Source organism: Pipra filicauda, unplaced genomic scaffold, assembly GCF_003945595.2.
Source record: "Pipra filicauda isolate LSUMZ 115617 unplaced genomic scaffold, ASM394559v2 scaffold11_size5308982_pilon, whole genome shotgun sequence".
In the NCBI taxonomy this organism is placed as follows: Eukaryota; Metazoa; Chordata; class Aves; order Passeriformes; family Pipridae; genus Pipra; species Pipra filicauda.
This window is the reverse complement of record NW_024103652.1, coordinates 4,131,298-4,157,551: the sequence shown is the minus strand read 5'-3', so window position 1 is coordinate 4,157,551 and position 26,254 is coordinate 4,131,298. Positions and strand designations below refer to the sequence as shown.

At 37.3% G+C, this 26,254-nt stretch overlaps 1 protein-coding gene across 1 annotated transcript; it reads right to left on the bottom strand.

The window, feature by feature from the left end:
- Window positions 1-300: 300 nt before the first annotated feature.
- Window positions 301-26,254, bottom strand: BRMS1L (BRMS1 like transcriptional repressor). Its single transcript, XM_027726851.2, has 10 exons — window positions 26,038-26,254; window positions 19,060-19,150; window positions 15,411-15,538; window positions 12,638-12,717; window positions 8,992-9,088; window positions 8,508-8,591; window positions 5,759-5,823; window positions 4,312-4,351; window positions 3,491-3,617; window positions 301-1,862 (listed from the first exon to the last, which is right to left on the bottom strand). The coding sequence occupies exons 1-10, from the start codon at window positions 26,171-26,173 to the stop codon at window positions 1,739-1,741; spliced, it is 972 nt and encodes a 323-aa protein (XP_027582652.1). The 5' UTR covers window positions 26,174-26,254; the 3' UTR covers window positions 301-1,738.

Genomic DNA, 26,254 nt, shown 5'->3' with positions numbered 1-26,254 from the left:
TTAGGGTGCCCAGTATGGCCTAAATGTAAATGATTTCAAGCACATCAACAGCTAAGAGATTCTTAGCAGTGCTTACATCTGATTTATAAACAGCCCAGAAAAAAGCTTCATGATATGTTTTTTAAATATTGTAAAAACAATCAATCTATACATACAAACTCTCAAAATTCAAAAGAAAAAAGTGCAAGTCAAAGGTCTTTAAAAGCTTTAGGCCTTCTGAAAATTTAAAAATATTTCCCTTTAGCATTTGGTATATCAGCAATTCCAACAAGACTGAAAATCAAAAAGCAAAACAACATAAAAGATGTCCACTACCACAGATCATTTATTTATATACTAAGTTAAAAAATGCAAATATTTTATTACAAAAAGTTTATCAAACAACTGTATACATACAGTTCATATTGTTAAAAGCCAACATATCAATCGATACTTTATGTACATTTGATTAATGTCATACAATTGTAGAAAAGCATCACTCAGCAGAAACTGATTTGGCATTTGGAAAGAAGTCACCACCCTGCACTAGAAGAGACAATTAATTTACATGTTACAATAAAAATTCTCATTTGCTGTGATCATTTAAAGCAAATGGATGCTTTCTTTCTCCAAGAAGAATCATCATAAGTGGAGATTAAAGTGCACATAACCAACGCATTAATAATTCTTCAACAATCCCGTCTATCATTCTAGATGCTCGAAGCACATCACAGTAACATCAAGGATTTAGGACTTTTCTCTGTGGCTTAAAGACGTTAAATGAAATTCAGCTTCCTAAGCTGCATGAAATACTTCTGGTGTACAATAAGATGAAATGGGGTACAGAAATTTGGAAAATAGCTTTTGGTGAAAAAAAAGTCAGTGTAAATTCTCCCAAATATATGATTTCTGGGGAAATATTTTCCTTTTGAAAAAAAAATTCATAGTATTTCATAGAATCATAGAATTTCATACAACTGTGGACCAAACATGCAGACCATGCAACAGCATTTACATAACCATCCTCGCAGTTGTTCTTTGTGGGCTACACATAACACAGGTTGGAGCAACACTGTCTACCTTATGCATAAATTTTCCTGGCAATCAAGAAAAAAGAAACCACCAATGATTTGTTACTATAGAATAGGGTCTGACACTAGAAAAGTGCTCTTCAAAAAACATAGCTCAAAATATTGGCTTTGTCTCATTACAAGCAATATAGTAAACCTTACAAAATATAACACAGTCAGTACTAGCAGAACTGTTGAGGACAATAGTTTTAATAAATCAGTCCACTTTGGATAAAAGAATGCTTGTGCATGTTACAATCTATTCAAAAGCAACAGCTGAGCAGGCTAAATTTACATCCACAAGACACAGTCACTGAAAACAAAATAAGTTGCTGGTAATTATTGTTATCATTTTTTGCACACCAACTGGTCACTAATGGAAAAAAAACCAGATTTTTTTTTTCATTTAACAAATGTGAGAAGTTCTGAAGCGTTATATTTGAAGAGAATACTTCGTACCTTATGCACCTTAGGACCCAATCCAGAGGCAAAATGTCTGTCAACATGATTTACCCTCCCCTCAGGTTTCTGAAGGCCGTTCATATGAAGTTTACATACAGCACAACCAATACACATTAGATACTGCTGTAAATGTATAAGGAATACAAAACACTATTAAATACAACTTTCACCCCATGGCACATCAAGCATGGCAATACCACTTGTTTCATATCCAGTTAGCAGTTAGGTCAGTTGTGGTTATGCTTTATTGAATATTTTCCTTTCTGTAGTTGAGAAATATACAGCTTGGACTTGCTTCCATCCGGTCTTTTAAACCAAACTTCATCATGGTTAATTGTTGTAATTATGGCACTAGAGAAAATGAGGGAAGGAAGGTCAGGGGAAGAAAACCAAGAAAAATTTAGAAATCTTATAAGCTAAAAATAACCTCAAAACTTCAGCTGTATTTCTATACAGTAAATGAAATTATCCATTAGTTGTAAATGCTAGGCCCAAAAGATACTGGCTCCACTTAAAGGATAGTTTCAACAGAATTCTTTGACAATTGCATGTGTCTTTAGTGAAGTTAGTTAATGTTTCAGCCATCTATCTCTTTTATTTCCTTATGAGAAAACCCTTAATGTATACAAATATTTGAAAAGAACAATAGTCACACATAGAAAACACAACATTAAACTACCCATGGTAAAAAAAACATACTTGAAATTACATTGAATATTAAGTATTTGGAAAAAAGTTAAACAGCCTGAAGCCATGATTTAAAGCACAAAATGTATTTAACTGTTAATCATTATACCAAGACCATAAGAAATAAAGTCAAAGCTGATTTAGTGAACCACTGATACATGAGCCCTGCTTTTATGCTCCTTGTGGTAACCTTTAATACAAAGAGTGAACAAAACTTCCTCCCCTAGGAGAAAAATAACTTCAAGTAGATTGATAGGGAGGGAAAAAAAGCAAAAACACAGAGATTAAAACAGTTAATAGAATAAAGTGCATAATGAGTGTGACAAAACTCCCACTAGGAAACTCTTCAACCTTAGAAGTTGCCTGTTAAGCATCAGCTTTTGGCTTTTGTCAGACACTAGGTACTAAGATCTTTATTTGGCCCAGTACAACTGCTATGTTCTGCTAAATTAAATCAGAACTTTTTAGATTTCAGACAGAATATATAGTTTATTAAAATATCTTCCTGTTTCAGCCCTGAAGAAACACCAAAATCACCAAACAACCAAAATTTGTTCCCCTTCACCATATACAAGAAAGAAAAAAATAGTCAGTTTTACATGAAACTACTGCTATATGAAATTAAAGTCAATTTTCCTTTAATTTAATATTTAATCATATTTAATCAACACTGGGCTTAGACTGATTTGCCCCATTCAGTAAAATGTAAAATATACATTTGATTTTAAATACGCTCACACTTCTAGAATTTACAAATGTTATCCATACAGAGAAAATACATTTATACATCTTAAACATTCAATCAAATTTGCACTGTAATATTTAGTCTGTTCCCAGGTAAAACCTTTGTTAAGAGAAGGAAATATCGTAAAAAAGTTCCAACGCTTTTCTTTCAGAGCACTGATCAACTGAAAACAAAACTTATCTTCAACAGTATAAAGTGTTTTTCCATAATTAATTATTTTGGGATGGGCCAACAGATCAAATTCTCAAAGCAAGATTCCCAAGATACTAAAAAAAAAAAAAAAAAATTACTCAAAAGCTATTCAGAAACTAGTAAGAGCTCAAATTTTTTGAGATCCTAACCTGACAAACCTTCAGTGAATTCCAACTTTACTCAGCAACTTTGAGTCCAGCACTCAACCTTCTTTGGTAATGCCTGTCTTCCAAGGTGAACTACTAAATGTTAATGATGTGTCAGTATTTCCAAATAGGCCTTATTCTTTGATACCATCATCCTAGCTATTGCGTAACATGAATGTACAGAGCTGCATAAACTAATTAATCTTTACCTTGTAGGACATTCATCTTTCTTATCAATGCATATCGTCTGTCCTCGTCCGTACCACTCTCCATCGTAGTAGAGTCTTCCTTCTTCAGATCTAGCACTATGTAGATGCTTTTCTAATTTGACAGGTGCTAAAATGATTAATAAAAGTAATTTAATATTGACTTCACAGAAATCAGTTGGATGTTTAAATACACTTTCATCAAATGATTTACACAGAATACACAATTTTTTCCAAACGTAGCCTGTTTCTTAATAATTGCATGAAAATTGGAAGCAAGATACCTTTTTATTTTCAGTCATAAAAGTTATATTTTTGTTTTCAAATAGAAGCTATGACTTGCTTGCCTTCTATCCCTTTTCCTCCTCATCTCCAAACATTTGATTTTACCTAGCATTAACATGCTTCTCATCTCAGTGCCAAATATGAGTTCCTTTCCCATGGTTCTACTTTTTTGGGGTTGTAGTTTGCAGTGAAGGTGAGAATCCTTTAGAACACACTCATAAGGTCCAGATGCTCTCAGTTTTCTGCCTCATTTTTTGCAAACACTAGCATATCTTGCTAATATTAGGTGGTGTAAACCACTTTTAGAAGTTTCAATTTTTGTTGATAATTTCTAGAATTTGTTTAACAGAAACAACAGGAGTCAAGCTAATAGTATCAGCATCTCAGGGAGGGGAAAGATGAAAGCCACACCTTCCAGCTACCTCACCCCATCCTCCATCAGAATACCAGGGCTAAAATAAATACAGTCTGCCTAGACGCAGTTTGCACCATTGCACACAGCAAGTTTTGTCTTGTGAAACCAGACAATGTTTACTTACGTTCTGGCTTTACTCTGTGTGGCCCCAGTGTAGCCATTGCCTTGAAACACAAAAGAAGATGAAGTCAGTCAGCAAGTATAGTCTTTTTTTCTGAACTGCCAGCTTTAACTGTGAAGTTACATGCAGTGTAGCTCAGGATACTTGCTTTTATATGCAAAAACCACAATGAGAGGAAATGTAAAAAAAAGTGTGTTCGATGATGATTTAGTAACTACATAAAAAAGCATTTTGAGGGTGAAAAAACCACCTTCTTTGGTAAGTTTTGATTCCAAATAACTCTGAAGGTTTTCTAATTAAATCCTCAAAATTGATGTTACGTAATTGTCAAAAAAATACAAAATTACATTAACTCATTCTGAAAAACAAAATGCTATATGAACAATCTATTCTTTTGATTTATACGTTATTAGCTTAGAAATTTCCCTTCATACAAACTCCAGATGGCACGCAGTACTAGAGTAGGATTAAAAAAAGAAGCACTCAGGAGTTTTTTAGTGTTCATTCGGTTTTTTGTTTTCTGGTGGTTTTTTAAATTATTTCCAGAAAAATCATGTAAAACTACAGAAAAGAACTCCAGGGAAAGATATGTTGTGTCTTTTCCTCTGATGCGATAAAAACAGAAAAGTCAGACAAGTTCACACAGAAAGGTCACATTTTACTTCTTGTTTAGGAAATCTGTACAAGAAAACAGGATGGAAACAAAATGGGAGACATTTCCCACTAAGTTTTTGAATCCACCTAAGTAGTTTGCTATTCCATAAGTTGGGAAGCATGAGGGTACTAGGGGAAGCTTTCTGACTGCAAGCGCAAGGCAAGGATAGCATTTCATTACATCAAGTTCCTTCAACAGTCTTACAAAGATCTGAAAAAGGCATTATGCAGCAAATACATCAAATCATCTAACAAATTTCTCTTCCTGTAAACCAGGATTCTCTTGTAATCTGGGAAAAACACAGCTTTTCACTTTATATAAAAAAAAGTATATGGAGAGGTAAAAACATAGAAATCTTCATAGAATAAAAAAAATTTACTATGTAGAAACATACCATATGATATACATTTTAAAACATCTTCATTTAAAGAAGAAGTCTAAGCCTATCAGACTATCCTATTGTAGCTTCTACCCAATTGTGCTAGACTATGACAAAGCAGATCCACTCAATATAGGCTTTAGGCTCCCTTTTTCATGGAAAATTATGGACTCCCCATTTTAGAGATAACCTCTTACACCACTTTATTGGATTCCTCTGAATTACTTGGGTAGAATCAGAAAAAGTAACAATAACATAGCTTGAACTGAAAGGATTAGCTGACTACTGAAAAAATAAAAATCTATTTTGTGGTTTGATTGTGTAAGAAACACAGTTTCATATTTTCAAGTAGCAAAAGGACTAGATGCAAACCCAAACTAAACCCATAGCCACTGGCATTCATCCTTTCATCTTACCTTCCTTATTGTTGTCCAGTCTTCAAGTATATCAAGGTCTTGTAACATATAAACTATATAGGGGCGTGGAAAAGTTAGGGAAAACTCTTTTAAACAGAAATAATAAAATTACTCTAATGTTTGTAGAAACATAGTAATATCTCTGTTCTTCCAAACTTTCACACAAAGAATACCTACATGAAGTAAAAGCTCACACAAACACATATATCTTTCAATTATGCAACCTAGAAGTAAACTTTAAAAGAGGTAAGTAATAGAATGTAGACATTCAGACTAATGGAGTTCAACATGAGGATTAGATAAACAACTGAGATACAACCATTTCATTCCTGGCAGTTGTAAGAAATCATTCTTATTTGCAATAATTCAAGTTACGATTAAAATTCCCTGCAATTTCAAGGTACCACTGCAAATCAGCACCTACACTAGTATTAGCTTTAATAAAATAATTATTTTTACAGCATTCTGCATCATATATCTTTCAGAGAAAAGTATAGTCAGCACCACATGTAAGAATAACAAATATTCAAAAAACAGGAAGTAGAAAGGCAAAAGCCCCTTCCTTAACCTATCAGCTGCAAAGTAAAAAGTGTGTATTAGAACAATACATGAACTTCAAAACAACATTCTGTATAGCACAGCTCTTCCTTTACAACAGTCTTCACTTTTTACTTTGTTTCTCTCCATTTCATGTCTGAAAAACAAGTTTAGAGAAAAGGTGCTATGGATGTTTAAAATATAAATTTCCTAAAATGGAATATGTAAGCTTAAAATTCCATTTGCTTTACACGGGTCTGTACAAACTGACAAGTTCACAACTATTTAAAAACTATAACCAAAACCACCAAACTAATTTACTTCATAACTGAAAGAATTTTCAGCTTTATGAACTGCCTGAAGCTGCTGGGATTTTAGACCTAATACTATGTTAGTATTTTTGTTTTGGAATATATGCTAAAATGGCAAGGTAGCTCATAATTCACAGAATCCAATGCTATTTATATGGACATCCTGAAGACAATGATGACTGAGAGCTAAAGAAAATACACTTTCACACAACTGGAACAGAAATTGCTAAAGGAACTAAGAAACTAATGAAACCACTTGTAACTGTTGATTAATACCACTTGGCTTTTAAGCACTAGTTAAAAAAATCTCTCTACTAAACTAAATTTGTGACACAACCCAACGGAAGAACAGTCGTAATTAGGACAAATCATCCATCTGGGATGTGCTCCAGTAAATCAACCATGCTGAAGGAGAGTGTCCCAGTGATGACACATTTTTCAGAAACTTCTTCCTTCCCACCTTCTCTTAACATTACAAAACCTTGTGAAAGGAGTAGGATTTTTTGCAGCAACTTAACAATAAAAAAATGGTCTTTCTACTGTACAAGGTCAATACTTAGGAGTTGGTCTATTTTAGATAGTCTCCACGATTCTGGACATGAGTCAACTGTGTATGCTTGCAGCCCAGACAGCCAACTGTATCCTGGGTTCCATCAAAAGTGGAGTGGCCAGCAGCTCAAGGGAGGGCATTTTCCCCTTCTACTCCGCTCTTGCGAGACCCCAGTTGGAGTGCCGCATGCAGCTCTGGAGTCCTCAGCACAAGAAAGATGTGGACTTGTTGCAGCAGGTTCAGAGGAGGCCATGAAGATGACCAGGCAGCTGGACCACCTCTCTTGTGAGGATAGATAGGGAGTTGGGATTGTTCAGCCTGGAAAAGAGAAGGCTCTAGGGAGACCTCATTGCAACCTTCCAAGTACCTAGAAGGGGCTTATAAAAATGAAGGAGAGTAACTTTTTACATTGGCAGATAGTGATAGGACTAGGGGAACAGTTTTAAACTAAACGAGCAGAGATTTAGGTTAGATGTTAGGAAGAAATTCTTTACTCATAGGGTAGTGAGGCACTGCAACAGGTTGCCCAGAGAAATTGTGGATGCCCCATCTCTGAAAGTGTTCAAGGTTAGGCTGGGGCCTTAAATAACCTGGACTAGTGGAAGGTGTCACTGCCTAAGTCCCTTTCAACTCCAACCATTCTACAATATGATTCTATGATTTTGGCAACTTCTAAGAGTCCACATCTCTGTCCTATAAAAATGTCAGGCAGGGACTATGAGTAGAGAGAACACTCTGTAAAGGCATCTCTTTATTTCTCTGGAGAAGGATGATACTGTCTCTTAGGTGTTAAAAGTTAAAAAGTTTCAGCTGCACTGCATGCTGTCAGCAGCACGAAGTCATCAATGCAAAATTCTTAAATACTATACTCACTCTACAGGAACCCAAACCCCAAAAACACCCTCCCTGCCAACCATCTCAATTCTTTGAATTTTAAACACTTAATCAAACAGGGTTCTAAAGTCTATGGAGTTGTTAAGAAGTAATACATTGTGGTAAAGATGTTCCAGTATGAGAAGCAAAGCTACACCTTATTCAAGTCAGGTTATCCTTTGCAAGCACAATGCCTAACTTGCTTCTGCCTCGTAGCTCTATTTTTTTAAGATTTAGAAAAATCAATTTTTAGAAACATTCTCTACATAAAACCAGTAGTTAGACAAGAAAATCTCAATTTCAATTTTCATAATGGAATGCGTCAACACAGTTTTTCTAATTTAAGTAACATCTGCCATGCAAAGATCAGTTTTGATAATGCATTATCACTTCAACTTGTTACTAATGAGATGTAATAAAAGTAGCTATAAAACTGCAAACACTACTAGAAAAAATAATGATTTCAGTAAAAGGATATCTGATACAACAACAGGTTTCTTCTTATCTGGACTAAACGGATCCTTCCTTTTCTTCCTGGACTGGAGTTCATCATTCCATAATTCTGAAAAGATATAATAAGAACATGCTATGAATCAGAAACATTTACATGTTTAACTCTTTTTACAGCAGAAAACATCGTCCAAAAATTAAAAATAACACATTTTCTGGTGAGATGCTGTGTCTGAACAGCATGAAGCTGTTAAATGATTGTGCAGGCATAAATTAATATTCTCAAAACACTCAAGGGATGCTGAAAATTTCTAAACCAAAGTTTGATTTAAGTTTAAATTCAACCCGTTGCCCAAAGTCTACAGCTGGATAGCATCTTAATGGATAACCTGAAACTCACCAGATATACTTTGTGTACAGTCAATTAATCAGTAGCCACCAGAAGATAAAAAACAAACAAACAAACAAACAAACAAACAAACAAAAAACCCAAACTCTGAATTTCCATCCACCTGAGGTAATGTCAATGCTATGTCTGTCTTCTTCAAGTCTTCTAATCTTCTCTTCTAGTTCACTTTGTACGGTATCATACAAGAGAAGCTTCTCACTCTAAAAAAGCAAGATTACACATTTTTTATATCAGTTAGGTTCTATCATCTAAATATATATGACAATTTAAAGCATCAGTGTTAAGACGTAGCATCAGAAGGTAAAAGTAGCTTCAGGGGAAAATTTTTCAGAGGCCATAAAGCATATGACATCTCCCTGTATCCACTTTCTTAGTGTGAGATTCTATCTCATTAAAGACAGCACACTCACTTAGCATAAGTGAAAATATAGTTATATATTTATCAAATATCAGTACCAAGAATAATTAAGTATATAAGAACATGCAGCTCTCCAGAATAATTGTTTGCATTATGACACAGTATTTTCCTTCTGGATAGCAAAGATTTATTCACAGTGAGTAACAGTAAAGTAGTGATCTCTGTGCCACCTTTCATTACAAAATCACAAAAGCTAATGTTTTCTTGGAAAGCTTTTTATTAAGCTGCCTCCTATATTAACAAGTCTGCAGTCATTTATAGAGAACTATCATCTATGCCCACAGTATCTATAATTGTTGATTTTCATAGATCTGAAAATTACCTTCCCACGGCAGAATTTTGAGCACATGACATAATCTAGATAGCTGTGAAAGCAAAATTGTCTACCTTAAAGCTGTGAGAAACATTTCTAAAGCACTACTTTAGAAAAGTTAGCTTGTTGGTCCCTTTAAAAGGCCCTTTCTGATTCAATTAGAATTATCTACTGCCTGCCATGTTAGGTGTATCATTAGCACTTTGTATCTAAAAAGACAAACAAACCCATACTCTGATACGAACTTTCTACAGCATCTTGTGTGATCTACACCCTCTTCCACCTCAAAGTGTTTCAGAATGAGAAAATCAACTTTGTGGCAAACTGCTCTCATTATAATCCACCCCATAGGACTGATATACTAAAATGACACAGCATCTCTATAGATCAGTTACTCATTTAAAGGCAGCATCAAAAAAACCACTAAATTCTCTAAAACAGTAACTTGGAATCAAGCTGAGTTCCAAGCCTCCAGGAAATAAGGCAGTGAGGCTTTACTGCTCTTTCATAAGCTTGCACCGTTTCAAAAGTGAATGAGTAGGAAATACAGCTGATTGTTAGATTTTAACATTCGTTTTCACCAAGCAGTGCCTTTAACAGCTCTGGAAAACAGAGAGCTTGGACTTATTGAAAAAACAGCGTAAGCAGCACAGGTTACTGCATCTAGCTATTTGCTACCGTGTCTCTGTCAGAAGCTGCAGTTCCCTACAGCCAAATGAGCAGATGTCTGCATCTCGACTGCTCCTGCCCCCAGCACAGCATAACAACAGAAATTTACCTTTATTAATGCTCAAGAGGGTGTGCTGGAGCAAAGTAAAACAAATGAGCAATAGACAAAACCAAAGAATCCTGCTCTACTAAATGACCGCCATGTTTATCATTCCCTTCAAGTTAAAAGTATTCAAATTGGAAAGACCTCTTTTCATATATTTTTCAACCCCTAATTATAAAAAAAAACATTTCCAAGGGGAATTTAAATATATACCTGAAGTGACAAATGAGTGCTACTTGTTCTGAGATGATTTTAAAAATCCATTTTAAAATTAAATAGTGTTTGTGTTTAGACGTGTTCTGCTTCAAGTACTTGATGACAAATAAGGTGTGAAAAGCTATTATAGGCATCAGAGGCATTCTTGCTGAACAGTTATATTCTAGTGGAATATATATTCTATAAGGAGCGTTGCCGACTTAAAGAGCTTTTACCCCAAGAGACCCTTATTGGATTGCGAATATTTGAATTCTTAAGGTTTCATAGTAAACATAATAGGAAAACAAGGGACAAGGACCACCTTAAAGAGGAATAATACATAGCCAAAAAAAATCATTCAATCACAGATTAAAGTCTTAGAGGATTCTGTTCAACCTCAGGAGTATTCACAGGAGCAAAGACAGTCAGTAATGAGTAGTCCTTCATTATACCTAATTCTTTCCCAAGGCATCAAGAAAAATGGAAAGCTTTTTAAAACTACACATGCACATTCTTGCTTTATTGGTATAGTAGGAACCACAGACTTCAGGAATACCATGAACCACTCAGAAGAAAACACCTTTAAGCAACTCTAAGAGGGGCTATGATGAAAACCTCAGGATCTAAGCAGCTATGTACAGCACTGGACATACATGTTCTTGGGTGCTTATACTACAGTATCCAGTATTTAGATGCTTAAAATGGAATGTTTATGTTTAAGGAGAGTAAAATATTTTTCTTGTAACTGCTTTTGAAATGACAATTCTATCAGTAGCTGTCCAAGGCATCTTAAAAAGACTTTTTTGGTTTTGTTATTAAAATGTAAGGTGTTTTTTTGCTAAAATTATGTCAGATATTTTAGTTACTTTCTTGGTAATCTTTTTATAACACAGGTTAAAAAATCACGTGGGAATCTATTAATAAGAACATGATAATGAAAAATAAGAAGACTTAGCTATAAATATGCAAAGCCAAACTTATAAAAAGCCCTTCAACATCTTCATTAATGACTTGGACACAGGACTCAAAGGAATACTAAGTTTGCCAATGAAAGTAAATTGGGAGGAGCTGTTGGCTCTCTCAAAGGCAGGGAGGCCCTGCAGAGAGACCTCAAAAATCAGAGGACTAGGTAATCCCCAACCATATGAAGTTCAACAAGGGAAAGTGCCAGATTCTGCACCTGGGATAGGGCAAGCCTGGTTGTGTGTATAGACCAGGGAACAAGAGACTGGAGAGAAGTGCTGCAGAGAGGGACCTGGCGGTCCTGGTCAATGGCAAGTTGAATATGAGTCAGCAGTGCCCTGGCAGCCAGGAAGGCCAACCGTGTCCTGGGGGGCATCAGGCAAAGTATCGCCAGCCAGTCAAGGGACGGGATTGTCCTGCTCTGCTCTGCACTGGTGCGGCCTCACCTCGAGTATTGTGTGCAGTTTTGGGCGCCACAATATAAGAAAGATATTAAGCTATTGGAGAACACCCAAAGGAGGACAATGAAGATGGTGAAGGGCCTTGAGGAGTGGCTGAGGTCACTTGGTCTGTTCAGCCTGGAGGAGACTGAGGGGACACCTCATCACAGTCTACAACTTCCTCATGAGAGAAGGAGGAGGGGCAGGCACTGATCCCTCCTCTGTGGTGACCAGTGACAAAACCTGAGGGAATGGCCTGAAGTTGTGTCAGGGGAGGTTAGGTCAGATATTAAAAGAGATTCTTCACCCAGAGGGTGGTTGGGCAGCGGAACAGGCTTCCTAGAGAAGCGGTCACAGGACCAAGCCTGACAGAGTTCAAGAAGTGTTTGGACAATGATCTCAGGCACATGGTGTGATTTCTGGGGTGTCCTGTGCAGAGTCAGGAGGGTCCCCATCCAACTCAGCATATTCTGTGATTCTAATTTTTAGATGCTTTGAATAACCTCTTACCTGGACTTAAATATCACATGGCAATTGCATTCAAATAGCAAATAACTGCAATAATAAAAACACGCACTGAACCTGAAAAGCATGACAGACAGTAAAGTTAGATGAGGTTAGTTATCAATGTGAAATAGCTGGCACAACCTCACAGTGCTGTCGAGAGGCTTGAATTTCACATTCGTACTTGTTCTTCACAGATTCCAGACAAAGCTCTCTATAGATACCTGTAATCACACAAATTATAGCAATATTACTTTCTTTAGCAACTATCCAATTTCAGAATTCCCTTTTAAGACTGCCTGCAAATCCCAAAAAATGCACATAGTGGAAAATACAGATATATTATATTAGGCACTTACAGTGCCTGGCTTTTTTAAAGAGTAAAAATAAGAACAAGTAAATCCTTAATTCTGAAGATGTGAGAAAAAATAAATCCTATTTTAACTCCTTCCCCTGTCAGTCAATAAATTACACCAGTGGTCATGCTAACTTCACAAAATAGGTCTATTTTATATATCTGATCAAGTTATCCTGGATATCATCAGTTTTCAAAAATCAAATACTAAATGGCCTCTTCTATTTTCTAATTAGAGTTTAAAGTAATGTCTTAGGGTTTTAAGATAGCTAGAAAACCGATTGAAAGAAAAAGGTTTTCCAAATTAATATTTGGGAATTAATTAAATTAATTAATATAAATTAATTAAATAAACTAATAAGATAAATAAATTAATAAATTAAACAAATTAATATTATAATATTACTTTATAATGCATGACCTTAATAAATTAAATTAATTAACAAGACTGTTCCATTCTCAGAAATAGTCATTTTGTGATACAAAGCATACCGTTTCTAAGCATTAGGAGCATTTCTGAAAATATGTCCACTAAACAGACAGTTGAAAAAATCTGAGTTATCTGAAATAAGTATCTGGTAAGCAGAGACAGAATTTGATGTAATATATTCAATGCATTCAACACAAAATACTTAAATGGTTTCAGATTAGAAACCTGAAGAGTTAAGTTTGCACACACGCTGGTGGTATCTCGCAACAGAACAACTTCCAAAACCAACTTCCCCTTAGAATTCAACTGACAATAAATGAACACAGCACAAGAGGAACAACACTACTACCAGCAATTCCTCTGAAAAATAAACCTCCAAGTATTAAGCCAATCATCTTTCTGCTGTGAAGTCATTTTTGATCTAGAATTTGAAATGTTCTTTTCTTACATTGCTATGTTATGCTGGATTTTTTTATATTTATGGCTGACTGGCATACCTAGGTCACTGCTTATTTGCCTGAAAATGAACAACACAGTTATGAACAGTTCTATTGTATTTCTGACTTGCTGAAATAGTCGAGATCCATATTTTGTTCTAATAGTGCCTTAGAGAGCAGCGAAACACAAGGTTTTTTTCTACCACAGATGCAATTATATTCAAAGTTTAGCTAAACATAGTTTAGTTTGGGGATTTTTCACCTTCTTCTCCCCTCTCTCAGGTAACAGTCAAGGCTCTCAAATAGTAAGAGCAAATAAGCCTATTTCGCAGTTTCTTGCTTTCTCCAGAATAATTTTATCAAATTCATTTAGTTGGGGACAAAAAGTTAAAAAAAACCTGTTTTCTATTCTCAGCCTCAAGGAAACTGCAGTTTTTATGCTGGGCTTTTTTTACATTGGAACATGGACCTTCAGTGCTGCTGAAGACCAATCAGGAGAATATGTAAAATGCATACCCATAGCCACCTACATGAAAGCACAGATGGACAATCACATTTAAAATTGAAAATCGAAAGCCTGGATTATCGTTGCTTTTATACCAAACCTTCTGCAAGTTCACCCACAATCCTTCTGCAAAGCAGAAGGGGGCTACTTAGGACTAGTCACATAAATTTGGGTTAAGAACTTAAAACCCAGAAATTCTGGGTCAGCAGCTGAGAAAAAGCATTACAGAAAAGAGCTGGAGGGAGAGAAATGCAATTGATCAAAAGATTTCATATTCTCAAAGTTAAAAGTACCAATAAGACATACTGAGTAGCACTGAAACTGTATTATGAAAAGTATAAGAAGGCTTGCCATTTTCAGTTTGGCTGCACGACGTTTCTGCTAAGTTTCTTAGAAAAGACAGTGGTATAGCTTCTCTGGCTAGAGAGATCAAGACTGTCTGCCTTTTGGATCTCTGACAGTCTGTATTACGTAACCCTTGGACAGCAGAATTACTCCTAAGGGAGTCAAGCTGTAACATGAAACAAATTTACAGTAGAGAAGTACAGAACTTTGTCTTTCCATAATACCACTACTCCATATGATTATATATGGTTGCATAGTGAAAGAAGATCAAAGTTCTTGCCTTCTTCTTCTATGAGCATAAAAGCCTATCTAAACATTAGTTTTAATAATTAAAATTCAGCTTAGATCAAAGCTGTCAAGGATAGGGTTTTTCTTCTTCCCTAGATGGAACAGGAAGATGGGAGCAGAGAAGCAGAAGAGACAGAGACTAGAAGAGCAGGAAAAACCATGATCATCTAAGATGATCTGGCAAGCACTTCATGAGACAGAACCTACATATCTCTTCAACAGTGACCACTGTGTAGACTTGATCCCAAATCTTCTGACTAATAAAAATTATTAGTTTTCAACTCAGTAATTTTGTACTTACTACCCAAAGACAGGCAGCTAGTAAATGAAACATAAAAAAGCCATATTTTTAATTTGATGTTATCAGGCAACTTATGCAAAGAGGTAAGCAACTTACTCATTTTTACTTGGAAACTACTTTACATTTAAAATCATGCCACAGTATTTCTAACTTTAAAACATACTCCTTCAACAGTTCTAAAGAAAAGAGAAGATTGGCCTTAAATTGCATAGGAAGTTTATTCTTTAAAACAGCAATACTCATTTTACATGCCTACCTGCCACCTTGGTTCGGATTTGCATATTTTCTTGTAAAGCTGCCAGTGGTTCTAAATATTCAGGTGCTTTTCCAGCTATGACCTCTTGTAGTTTTGCATCCACTTGGCTTAATCTTTCTTTGTAGAGTCTTAAAAAAATAGAAATGAAAATATGTATTTTATTTAAAAGTATGTATTCATATGTATTTTATTTAGAAGAAAACACAAGGTGGAAGAAATATTTTTAACATAGCTGTTCTTTTGTCATTCCTTTGTTAATGCTATGGAACACTGAAGCAAAGTGAAGATTTTTTAGCATTTGAATTTTTCAAGACATATTTTCTTTTTGAAATATTCTATTCACGTCTATTAAGCCTTTCTGGAAAGTGAGTGTAAACAATTAGAAGTGTATGTATCTCCATCTCTAAGGAAGAAGAAAAAACTGCATGTCTGTTTATAGGACTGAAATGCAGTAGGATGTGAATCCACATGGAAGAGGACGCGTAAAGCTGCCCTCTACAATACATTATAATGAACTGGCTTATGTCATGAGAGAGAAAGACAGACATTTCGTGGATAGAAACAACCATTCATTTTTGTGTTCACATATCTGCTCCCATGCTACCATAAAACATGGGCAGGCTCTCATTGAAGTAACACTCATTTCATCTCCTGTGAAAATCCACATATTGCATACTATCACAAATAGCACAGTATGATTTCTAACTGATATCTTCCATTCCTGCCAAAAGGAACTGTATTTAAAGCACTTTTTTTTATTCTACCTGAAATTCAGTCCTCCTATAAAAGCTGATATTTACTGGCAGACAATGAAGCAACCTACTTGCACTTTTTGTAGAATTTAATGTAATATCAATTACAAAGATTTCAATCTCAATACAGCCCCACCTACTGTAACTGATAAATATAATGTTCAATGTTAGAAACATCAATATAACTGACTTCTCCTTATCTCATTTTTTACCTTGCAACGCACAATCAAAAGCTGTAAAATTAAAGTAAACATGTACAAACTCTCTAAGTGTTAAGAACACATCAGATGTTATCTGTTTACACAGATACAACAGATGTCCTTGGGCCAAGGATGCTGCTTTTTTACTTATTTAAAGTGCACAAGTTAAGTAATTAGAAAAAATAAAGTTTATGTATACTAATACACCAAGACCCCCTTGAGAAATAATTGCCTGTTCGTCTGCCACCAGCTTGCTCATCTTCTTACTTTGACTATTGCTAGGTTAGGTACACATGCTTGACCTACAGAGTTGTCATCAGTGATCACTCTGCTACCTCTTACCTGCAACCTGTTAAGAGTATGATACATGCAATCTGTCCTGCAGTCAACTGACACAGCCTGCAGCTGATCAAACCCCACTTTGCTGGGCTCAATCCCCGATGAGCATGCTATGCACGTGGTGGTTAACAGAGAGCTACAGCAGAATGATTTAGCTAGAACATAAGCCTGGATGCAGAGTGCACTGGGTCAGCCACTAACATTTGACTATACAGCACCAAGGACCAGCTACATAAGAGCAAGCACTTATAGACTGGGTGCACTTGGTACCATGCAGCAGTTGATGAACTATAACTATTTATCCAGTACTTTCAAACAGTGATTTGCCTAAAATGGATAAATGCTACCAACCACTGCAAATTCTACTTATAGCATCCAAATGCAGTTTCCCCAGAAAAAATGAGCAGGCAGACCCAATCATTACATCATCTCTGCTGTTGGTTGTGACTAAAAATCCCATTGTTTATGCATCTTCTTCTTCTTTCCCAACTTCATCATCTCCCTACTCACAGCCACTTCTCCCTATAATGCTTCTTCCATCATTCTAATGGTCCTTTTCTATTATTCCCACCATCACTGTTCTCCTAGCCCATACAAATACCTCTATCTCTCAACTAGCCAATGTGTCTACCCAATGCCTTCTTCCATATACCATAGCTTTACCACTCCTCAAACACCTAAACCCCCCCAAAATACTTGTTTCCTTCCTCTGATGACCACCCTCTTTCATATTCACTCCTTAAAGGTTTGTTTCCACAAACTGTTTTCAGTCATCCAAGCTGTTGGACAGATGGAAGAGTAGGGCTGACCTCAAAAGCTAACAGTTTTCCAAATGCCAAACCAGTCAGTACTGACTGGCTTCAGTACTCATCAGTTGGTTCCATTTCCCAGGTTTCTTCAGGCACAGCCAAATAAATAGCAGTACAAACAATCTTCTCTAGGCACTGCAGCAAGGAATTTCTTGTTAGGCAATTCTTTCCAGACCCTATTGTTTCCAGACCTCACAGTGTCCTGTTATACAAAGCAAGTTGTATGTCTCACTTCTGTAGCAGAAAGAAATATCTCACAACATAAAGGCACATCTAAAGCATGACAATGACTAGGTTTTCAATTCAAGGATATGCCCATGAATAGACCGGGTCTTGTTAAAGTTTCACTCGCCAGGTACCTTAAGTTAGTTGCCAAATTACCACAAATTTAAACTGGAACAGATGCATCTAGCTTGTCTGGGCACATGTAAAAACAAATTTAACTTTACATACATTGCTGGAGCTTGTCCAAAGAAGGACAATGAAGATGGTGAAGGGTCTGGAGCACAAGTCCTGTGGGCAGCAGCTGAGGGAGCTGGGGTTGTTTAGCCTGGAGAAAAGGTGGCTGTTGGGAGACGTTATTGCTTTCTACAGCTACTTGAAAGCAGGTTGTAGTGAGGGGGGCATCAGGTAAAAAGAGACAGGACTAGACGAAATAGTCCCAAGCTGCACCAGGGGAGGCTTAGACTGGATATTAGAAAAAATTTCTTCACTGAAAGGGTGATCAAGCATTGGAACAGGCTGCCTAGGGAAGTGGTGGAATCACTGTCTCTGAAAGTGTTCAGAAAAATGTGTAGATATAGTGCTTAGAGACATGGTTTCGTGGTGGACCTGGCATTGTTAGGTCAGTGGTTGGACTCTATGATTTCAGAGGTCTCTTCCAACTTTAATGATTCTATGATACAAATATCTGGCTGTAATACAAATGGCAATCACTTTTGATAACTGTGGCTATTAATTTCATCTCTTCTACTTAGCAGGTTTTTACTGTTTATGTAGGTATTATGGCAAACTACTAATCTTCGTTCGCGAAGCCTAGCCATGATGGCAAACTACAGAGAGGTAACAGTATTTTCATTTTATTTAGTACTGGTACCTGGTTTGCAGCAACCACAAGAAACTTTCATTGGTACCAACTACAAAAACTACTGCACTATCCTGTAAAAAAAAAAAACAAAACCCAAATCTAATTTCTTACTTAGCAAAAACAGTACTTGTCTGTCCTACATACATAAAACAATAAGACATTGAGTAAATAAATAAATAAATTCCCCTAAAATCACAATTCCTTAGATCTACTAAGGAGTTTGATGCAATAGACCCACACCAGCCCTTCACAACAAAAACATTTCAAAACTATCCCTACAGAAAAAAAAATATAAATACATAAAATTATTCTAAAGCAACTGCCCGCAAATAATTTCAGAACTCCCAATCCTTATTCTCCTCCAAAAGTAGCATTCACATACATGAAAAAAACACCAGCTGCACACAATATTTTCATGGAATGGATTGCCAAATGAGGCACTTAAAACATTAAAATACTTACTGATCTTTAAGGTCTGTAAATTGCTTTTCGAGATTGGACATTTCATCTAAACACTCCATTCTTCTTCTTTCACAGTCCTCATCATCCATTTCTAAGAATAAAAAGAATAATTTTGAACAATGTAATATATAACCAAATAAACTGGATATTTTATTTCTAGTGAATATGAAGAAAGCCTGAATTATAGCTAGCCCTTATATTATTATTCACATAGAGCAGAATATGAGAAATCACTTGTCATATAAGCTACAAAGTAAGAAACTTAGACCTAATTTTAGAATAAACTCCATAAACAGTAATTCTTTTTTCTCAAAACAGGAAACAACAGCACTGTAAGACCTCAAGAGGTTAAATTTCAAGACTGATAATACAAAGTGTACATAAGAACGCATGAAACAGAAAAACTAAACATTGTATATCATACCAGATGAAAGATACCAATTAACACGAGAAATTATTAGGCACCACTGAAAATTCAAGTGTATCCTGAGTCAGTATAAACAAAAGCCATCCCTGTAATGCAAGCAACATTACATTTGTCATATAAAATTCAAGGTTTGTTTTATTAAAATTCTTTAAAGAAAAAATAACACATGGTTTTGAAATAGGTTTCATCCTGTGCAATTTGAAGAGATCTTTGACGTTGAAATATAATTGTAAAAATATCTGTAGTTCATTGTAACGACCATTTGAAATGGTTGCATTTCTAAAGAAATATTTCTTAACCTGAAAAGTCTAGAACTTTGCAGAAACTTGACTTTATATGCTTTTATGCAGCAAGAGTAATTAACATTAAACTCTTTCCATGGTTTTTGATTTAATTTATATTCCTGATTTTTTTTTAATTTAGCTTGGGAAGATAAAGTATAATAAATACCAATTGTTTTGCCAAAAATTTTGCCACTCTGTTGAGACATCTGATGTTACTGAACATCAGTTATCTCCACTGCCATTTCTTAGACTAGAAAGCTGAAAAACTAAGATACAAAATTCTTGATTGTTTCCCACCCTTCCCAGAAGAAAAAAAAAAAGGCTTCGTTAAGCCTTATTAAAAATCAGATATGTGAAACTGCTTTATAGCAGCAGTATCTGCAGGAATTAGCTCTCAACAGTTACAGTACAATTGATCTGTTATCAAGCTGTAGGAAGCATTCAGAAGGGATGGCCATGCAGTTAGGAACTGGGGCTGAAAGGGTGCAAACAGACCAGGTGTTTAAGAGAAGTCACTGTCCTAAGGCTTACATATCTATGTAAGCATTTACTCTGGCAAAAAATATCCTACAGAAAGGTAAAGTGGAATCCTGAAACCAGTAGCCTGGACTCACTCCTCTGGACCATAAACAACTCTGAGCTTTTTGTTTCTTCCTCACATTTTTCCAATAAACATTGGAAAAATTTAACTTCTTTATGCTGTTTCCTACACCAACTACAGAACGCCCGCATGCAAGTCTTCATTTTCATTGTTTTCCAAAAGAGTATGCCAATTTGTAAAGGTGATGAGGTGAAAGGAGTAGCTTCAGGGCCACTGCTACTTGGAACGATCTGATTAACTCAGATGTCTACTCAGACCTCTCAGTGTGTGACGATTTCTGCACTTAACTTGTTTCTGAAATCATCACAAGCTATTAGGACTAAAAACTACACTAGCCCTCTCTACCTGGATATGAAAACCAGCAGGCAGCAGAGCATACCAATGTATACTACAATGGCACCTATGACTCCAAGTTAAAGACCTAGTATGGTCTGTTGTACTAAAGTTACTACAATCAAAAAAGTGCGTATAAAGTTTTAAAACAAAATATAACCTGAAGTATTTGAAAGCAGAGCAAGAAAATTTAAAGACAGAACTTAAATACATTGAATGGGGAGGTTGGAGGAAGAACGTATCAGGCTGTTAAGAGATACTACTTTATATCAAATATTGTTCTCAAAAATAAGGCAGAACCAGAATCAGGCTGGAAATTAGATTAAAGAACAAAGTTTTATTTGGCTGTCCAATGCAATACTCAAGCAAAATTGCTCCGTCAACTTTCGGCTTGGTCAGATTTAAGGGATGTGGCAATCATATTACTCAAAGAGTTGTCTAAAGCATTTATGTGCTATAAAAATGAAGCTTCTTTAAAATTTGAAGGCACCTCCCTGTGAAACCAAACAGCAACAAGCACTGGGATACCAGTAGTTTTCCCACTTTATTCTCAAACATGCCTTTTGTTCTAGGTATGTTTTAGTAAGGAATTCACTCAGAAGCTTTTCTTAAGTTAATATGAATTTTATTGTTTGTATATGTTTAAGGACTACAAAGCAAAGAAAACTATTAGAACTGTAACCCTGGCTGAAGATCAGTGCACACCTACTGTTGGAGGGGAAGGGGACTGCATTTTACATTTTAAACTTGTGTTGCAAGGAAACTTATGCACTGGCATCTGAGGGCACAGCTGACTCTCTTGTAGATATTGAAATAACACATAACTCTCCAGTCTCCCCTCAGCTGACTTTCTGTCTAGAAGTCTACATTCTACCTATCATTCATACCGAATGTCAATTCACATGCTAATTCACATTCACTCTTAAATTGTTTCATCTTTATTCTGCCTCCAGTAAGATTCATAAAATGATGATTTTTAGAGTCCTGAGATATCTTTAATGGATATAATTTACGAAATTTCTTTCCCATGGCCTTAAACAACATACTGACTAGAGAATATGGAGTGCTGAAAAAGTAAAAGGTTTTAGGATCAAATCTCACAGCCTTCCAGTTGAAAATTTACAACACTGGAGGTGGGATTGCTCATTTCATATTAAAACATTTGCTGATAGGCCCATCCTGTCTCAACACATCAGATTTCCCACATACTTTCATACTGCACCAAGTATTTAAGGTACTTTTAAACACTTCCAAAATCACAGTCACTTTTTTCCTACTATGTTCAAGCAGTCCAGCATGGTAATTAGGGTAGCCTGGTTTAAAGATAAAAACCCCCACATAGTACTTAAAATGTAACAGCACCTAAAATAGCTTTTTTTAATAAGCCTTGGCCTACATAAAGTGCTTAAAAAATGGCCAAATTCTCCTCTAGGATGGTAATCATAACTTGTGGCTTTTTTTATTCATCTCTAATATGCTATTCTAAATCCCAATCAATAAAAAACCTTTACTAAATACATAATGTCAAAAGGAACAGGATAGGACAACTCATGCTTCTTTTAACAGCACCTTTTGTGTTGTCAGGCATCTACTGGTGGGGAAAAAAACAAGGCTGAATGCAAGTAAAGCAGAAGACAAATTTAACACCAAAAAAATACATTACTAATTTCAATTAAGACTTGTTTCTTGTGGTGCTAATTATCTTATGTCCGTAGGAGCAATATGCTGCCATGGAGTATGTTCATATTTGTCAAGACACTAAGACAAGCATGTAATTTCCTGTAATCATCACATTTAAAGTGCTCCCTTAAAAGCATTTCTCTGTGGAATGCAACAGAAATTATCTGGAGAGCTTCTTGTGTTGTTTTAAAGACACACTCATAGATTACATTCACTAAAACACAATTACTCCTTCCTAATTCCAGAAGAAAGCAAGATAAGGACAAAACAACAGAAATATTTGCCTTCAATAAAAATCAGCCAAAGCGTCTTAGAGGACATGTAAACTTCAAAGTTTTCATTAGAAATACCAAATAACAGAACTACAAAGAGGAAACCAGGCAAATTTTGAAAAAGAGCTAACTTCAAAGCTGAAACTAACAGAGCCAATTCTCTCACTACAGCCAGGAAGCTGGGAGAGAAAAAGCTAAGTTTAAACGTTACACGAAACTGTCCCACAGAAAATTACATTTTCTCAGACATAAAGATTAGCTAGAATAAGAGATAAAGAAAGGGCATTCCCAGATGGCATCTAGCTACAACACAAACTGGAAGGCTAAGATGGGCAAAGTAAGTAGTGGGTTTTGTTGCAGTGCTGCCCCTGGACCTCATCAAGGAGACCTTAACAACTCTGTGCCTCACCCACCTACTGCCCAATATGCTTGGATATTCCTCCTTTATCCCCTCTCTGCCTTCTCCTGAAAGATGTAACAAACTTCGTGTATCAGAACTTCTTGAAAAGCTATCTCCATGAATTTCTTATCCAAAATACAGTATTCCCTTTTGAGTTCATGTACAATTCTGATAATAACAGAACTGAAGCATGCTTTCCTAAGTCACATCGGAAAGGAAAGGAGAAGGTTCCTTTGCAAAGAGCACAGCATCAGGTATGCTTTGCCAACAGATCACTTCCAGTTGCTTGTCCTGGTACCCAAAAGTGAACTCAAGTTCACTTTTATTCCGGCATAACCACCAGCACACAAAAATGCTGCCTAGTTTAGGTTTCACCAAAACAACCCAAGACCATTTGAGCACATTTTTCTGGCCCTGTTTTTCAACAGAACCATTTTGAGAGAACGGGGGTAAGGAAAAACTGATCAGCCTTCCCCAGCAGTAGATCTTAATTGTGTCAGTGGAGGTTTAGGTTGGATATTAGGAAAAGGTTCTTCACCCACAGGGAACCTGGGCACTGGAACAGGCTTCCAGGGGAAGTAAGTAGTCACAGCACCAAGCCTGACAGAGTTCAAGAAGCATGTGGACAATGCTCTCAGGCACACGGTGTGATTCTTAGGGCTGTCGTGTGCAGGGCCAGGAGTCAGACTCAGTGATTCTTCTGAGTCCCTTCCAACCCAGGATATCCTAAGGTTTTAATTTGGAGATAAGGGGCCTCAGCACTATCTGCTCAGAACTACTTATTCTCTTTTCTTATTTGGCCAAATCAGTAGCTAATACAGACAGAAATAAAATCACTACATTATACTAATTTTGCTGACTCTTTCAAGCCCATATCTGGATATGGTTCACAGTTCACTGAGTGAAGACATCTCCTGTGTAGCGTTGCGTTAGACAAGTGCAAGATCTTCCTCAGATTAGAGAACAGCCCAGAACTAAAAATCACCTGCTCCAGACTAAACACATGCAAATCATTAGTCCCAAATTCACAAAACATGTAGGCATCCAGTTAACTGATTTAAGTTGGACATATTTACATATTTTCACAAAATTGCCACTTATGCCTTCTGCTGCTAATGAGCTGCAGTCTATCTAGCCACTGGTTTACATAGTCTCCAGTGCCTGCCATTTAGATATCAGACTCTTCACTGAGATGTTTTCACTAGCTACCTTTTCAATGAGTTATTTTTCTGACACTTTAGCATACAAAGGCCAAACAAGCAAGAAAGGGGATAGAAAGGCACAGAGTACCAGGAGGGGTGGGTAAGGATGAAAGGTAGGACAGTAGCAGTCAGCATTTTGATCCAGGTGGACACCACAGACCAGCAGCCTAACTTGTAAAATGGGGTTCTAGCAGCAATACTTGCCAGCTCAAAGATATGGAGGGATAGGGAAGAAGAAGGGGACAAAGGAAAAAAATTAATAGGAAGCTCTGCATAAACCATGGGCAGATTATCTGGATCTGTGGATTAACCAAGGCCTCTACTGGGGGATCAACTCTGGTGCAGAGTGAGAATTAACTCAGATCAAGGTCTAAGGGAATGACTATACCCTCTCCCAGTACTGTAGCCACACTTTCTCAGCACTGGAAGAGTCTTTATTCTACTTCTGCAGAGTGAGCTTGGCTGTGTCTGTACCACACCTGTGGGGCTGCAGCACCTTGCTAGTCCATGCACAGGCAGATGAGGACAAGCTCCATGAGTCCACACAGCACCACCAAAGCAGGGCTTTCCCTGAACTGCATCAGTCAGTGTGAATATAAAAGCCCTAGAATTTAACTTTCAAGATCTCCCAGATCATTCAACACCAAAAATTAAGAAATAACTGTACACTGAAGACTTTAGCACACAAATAAATCAATCACAAGACTAACAGATATAAAAATATAATTTCACAGCTGCCTAATTTGTCTGGTTCATGGCATTCCACTTCTTCCAGCACTCAGGCCACAAGTCAATATGCTAGTATAGGCATGGGATAGGATCCCAGCAGACCACTCTAAATCACTTAAAACACATGTCAGGACCAGGACTGACCCTGGCCCACGTCCATGTCAGGACTTCTCACAGTTCACTAACTCTGGCCATCTTCCTTTCCACCCACAGTCTTCCATTTCAGCACTAGTCCAATAAGGCGCCATAAACTTTTACTGGGAATCACCTGGAAAGATGCGTTAAGATCAAAGACAGAAAGAAGCAATTACAAGGAAAGTTTGAATAGATCATAACCTTTCTATAACACACTGTAAATTGAGCATAGAAAAAGTAATTTTTTAAAGCTAGATTTCACCTACTAATGTAATTCCAAATCTACAGTCCAGAAGGAAGCTATGGAAAAAGGAAAGGACCTTCAGCAGAGCAGAAACTGAAATGATTAGCAAAGGAGGCCAATGGTACTGCCAAGGGCTTCCAATATCCCCTCAAAGACAGGTCTGAAAACACCTAATTGTTGGCATACGAAGAAATACATACGTATATACACGTACACACATGTGTGCGCGCATGCACACGTATGTATATGTGTATGTATATGTATGTATGTATGTATGTATGTACGTATGTATGCGTGCCAAGCCCTTAAGTGCAGACCCCAGCGAGGACCCCGCTCAGCGGGCACGCTCCCAAGCCCAGCAGGGTACAGCCCACAGCACTTCCACGGAGCTGGCCCCAGGCCGGGTGCCAGCTGGCTCCAGAGCCGGCGGCTCGGGGCGAAACGGGGCTCCGTGCCCCTGCGCCCCGCCACGTTACTGCGTCCCGGCCGGCGCGGCGGCCCGAGGAGGAGCCGCGGGGCCGAAGCTAGGGCTGGGCCGGGCCGGAGGGGCGGGGTCACGGCGGGGGTGGGCACCGGCAGCCACCGGAGCCGGGGAACAGGACCGCTGTGTCCCTGGGGCAGAGCTGGGCGCTGGGGGAACGGCAGCGGTACCCCTTAAGCGGCCGCGGTACCTGAGCTATCCCCCTCCTCGGAGACTGATGAGCTCTCGGTCTCCTCCTCCTCCGAGCTGCTGCCCTCGTTCTCTCCGTAGTCCACCTCCATCTCATCGTGATTATTCTCCTTCTTCTCCCGGGAATGGACCGGCATCGTCGTCGCCGGCGCCGCTGTTGCAGACCCCGCGCCCGCCCTTCCCGCCGCCGCTCCGCCACCGCCACCGGCCGCTCCGCC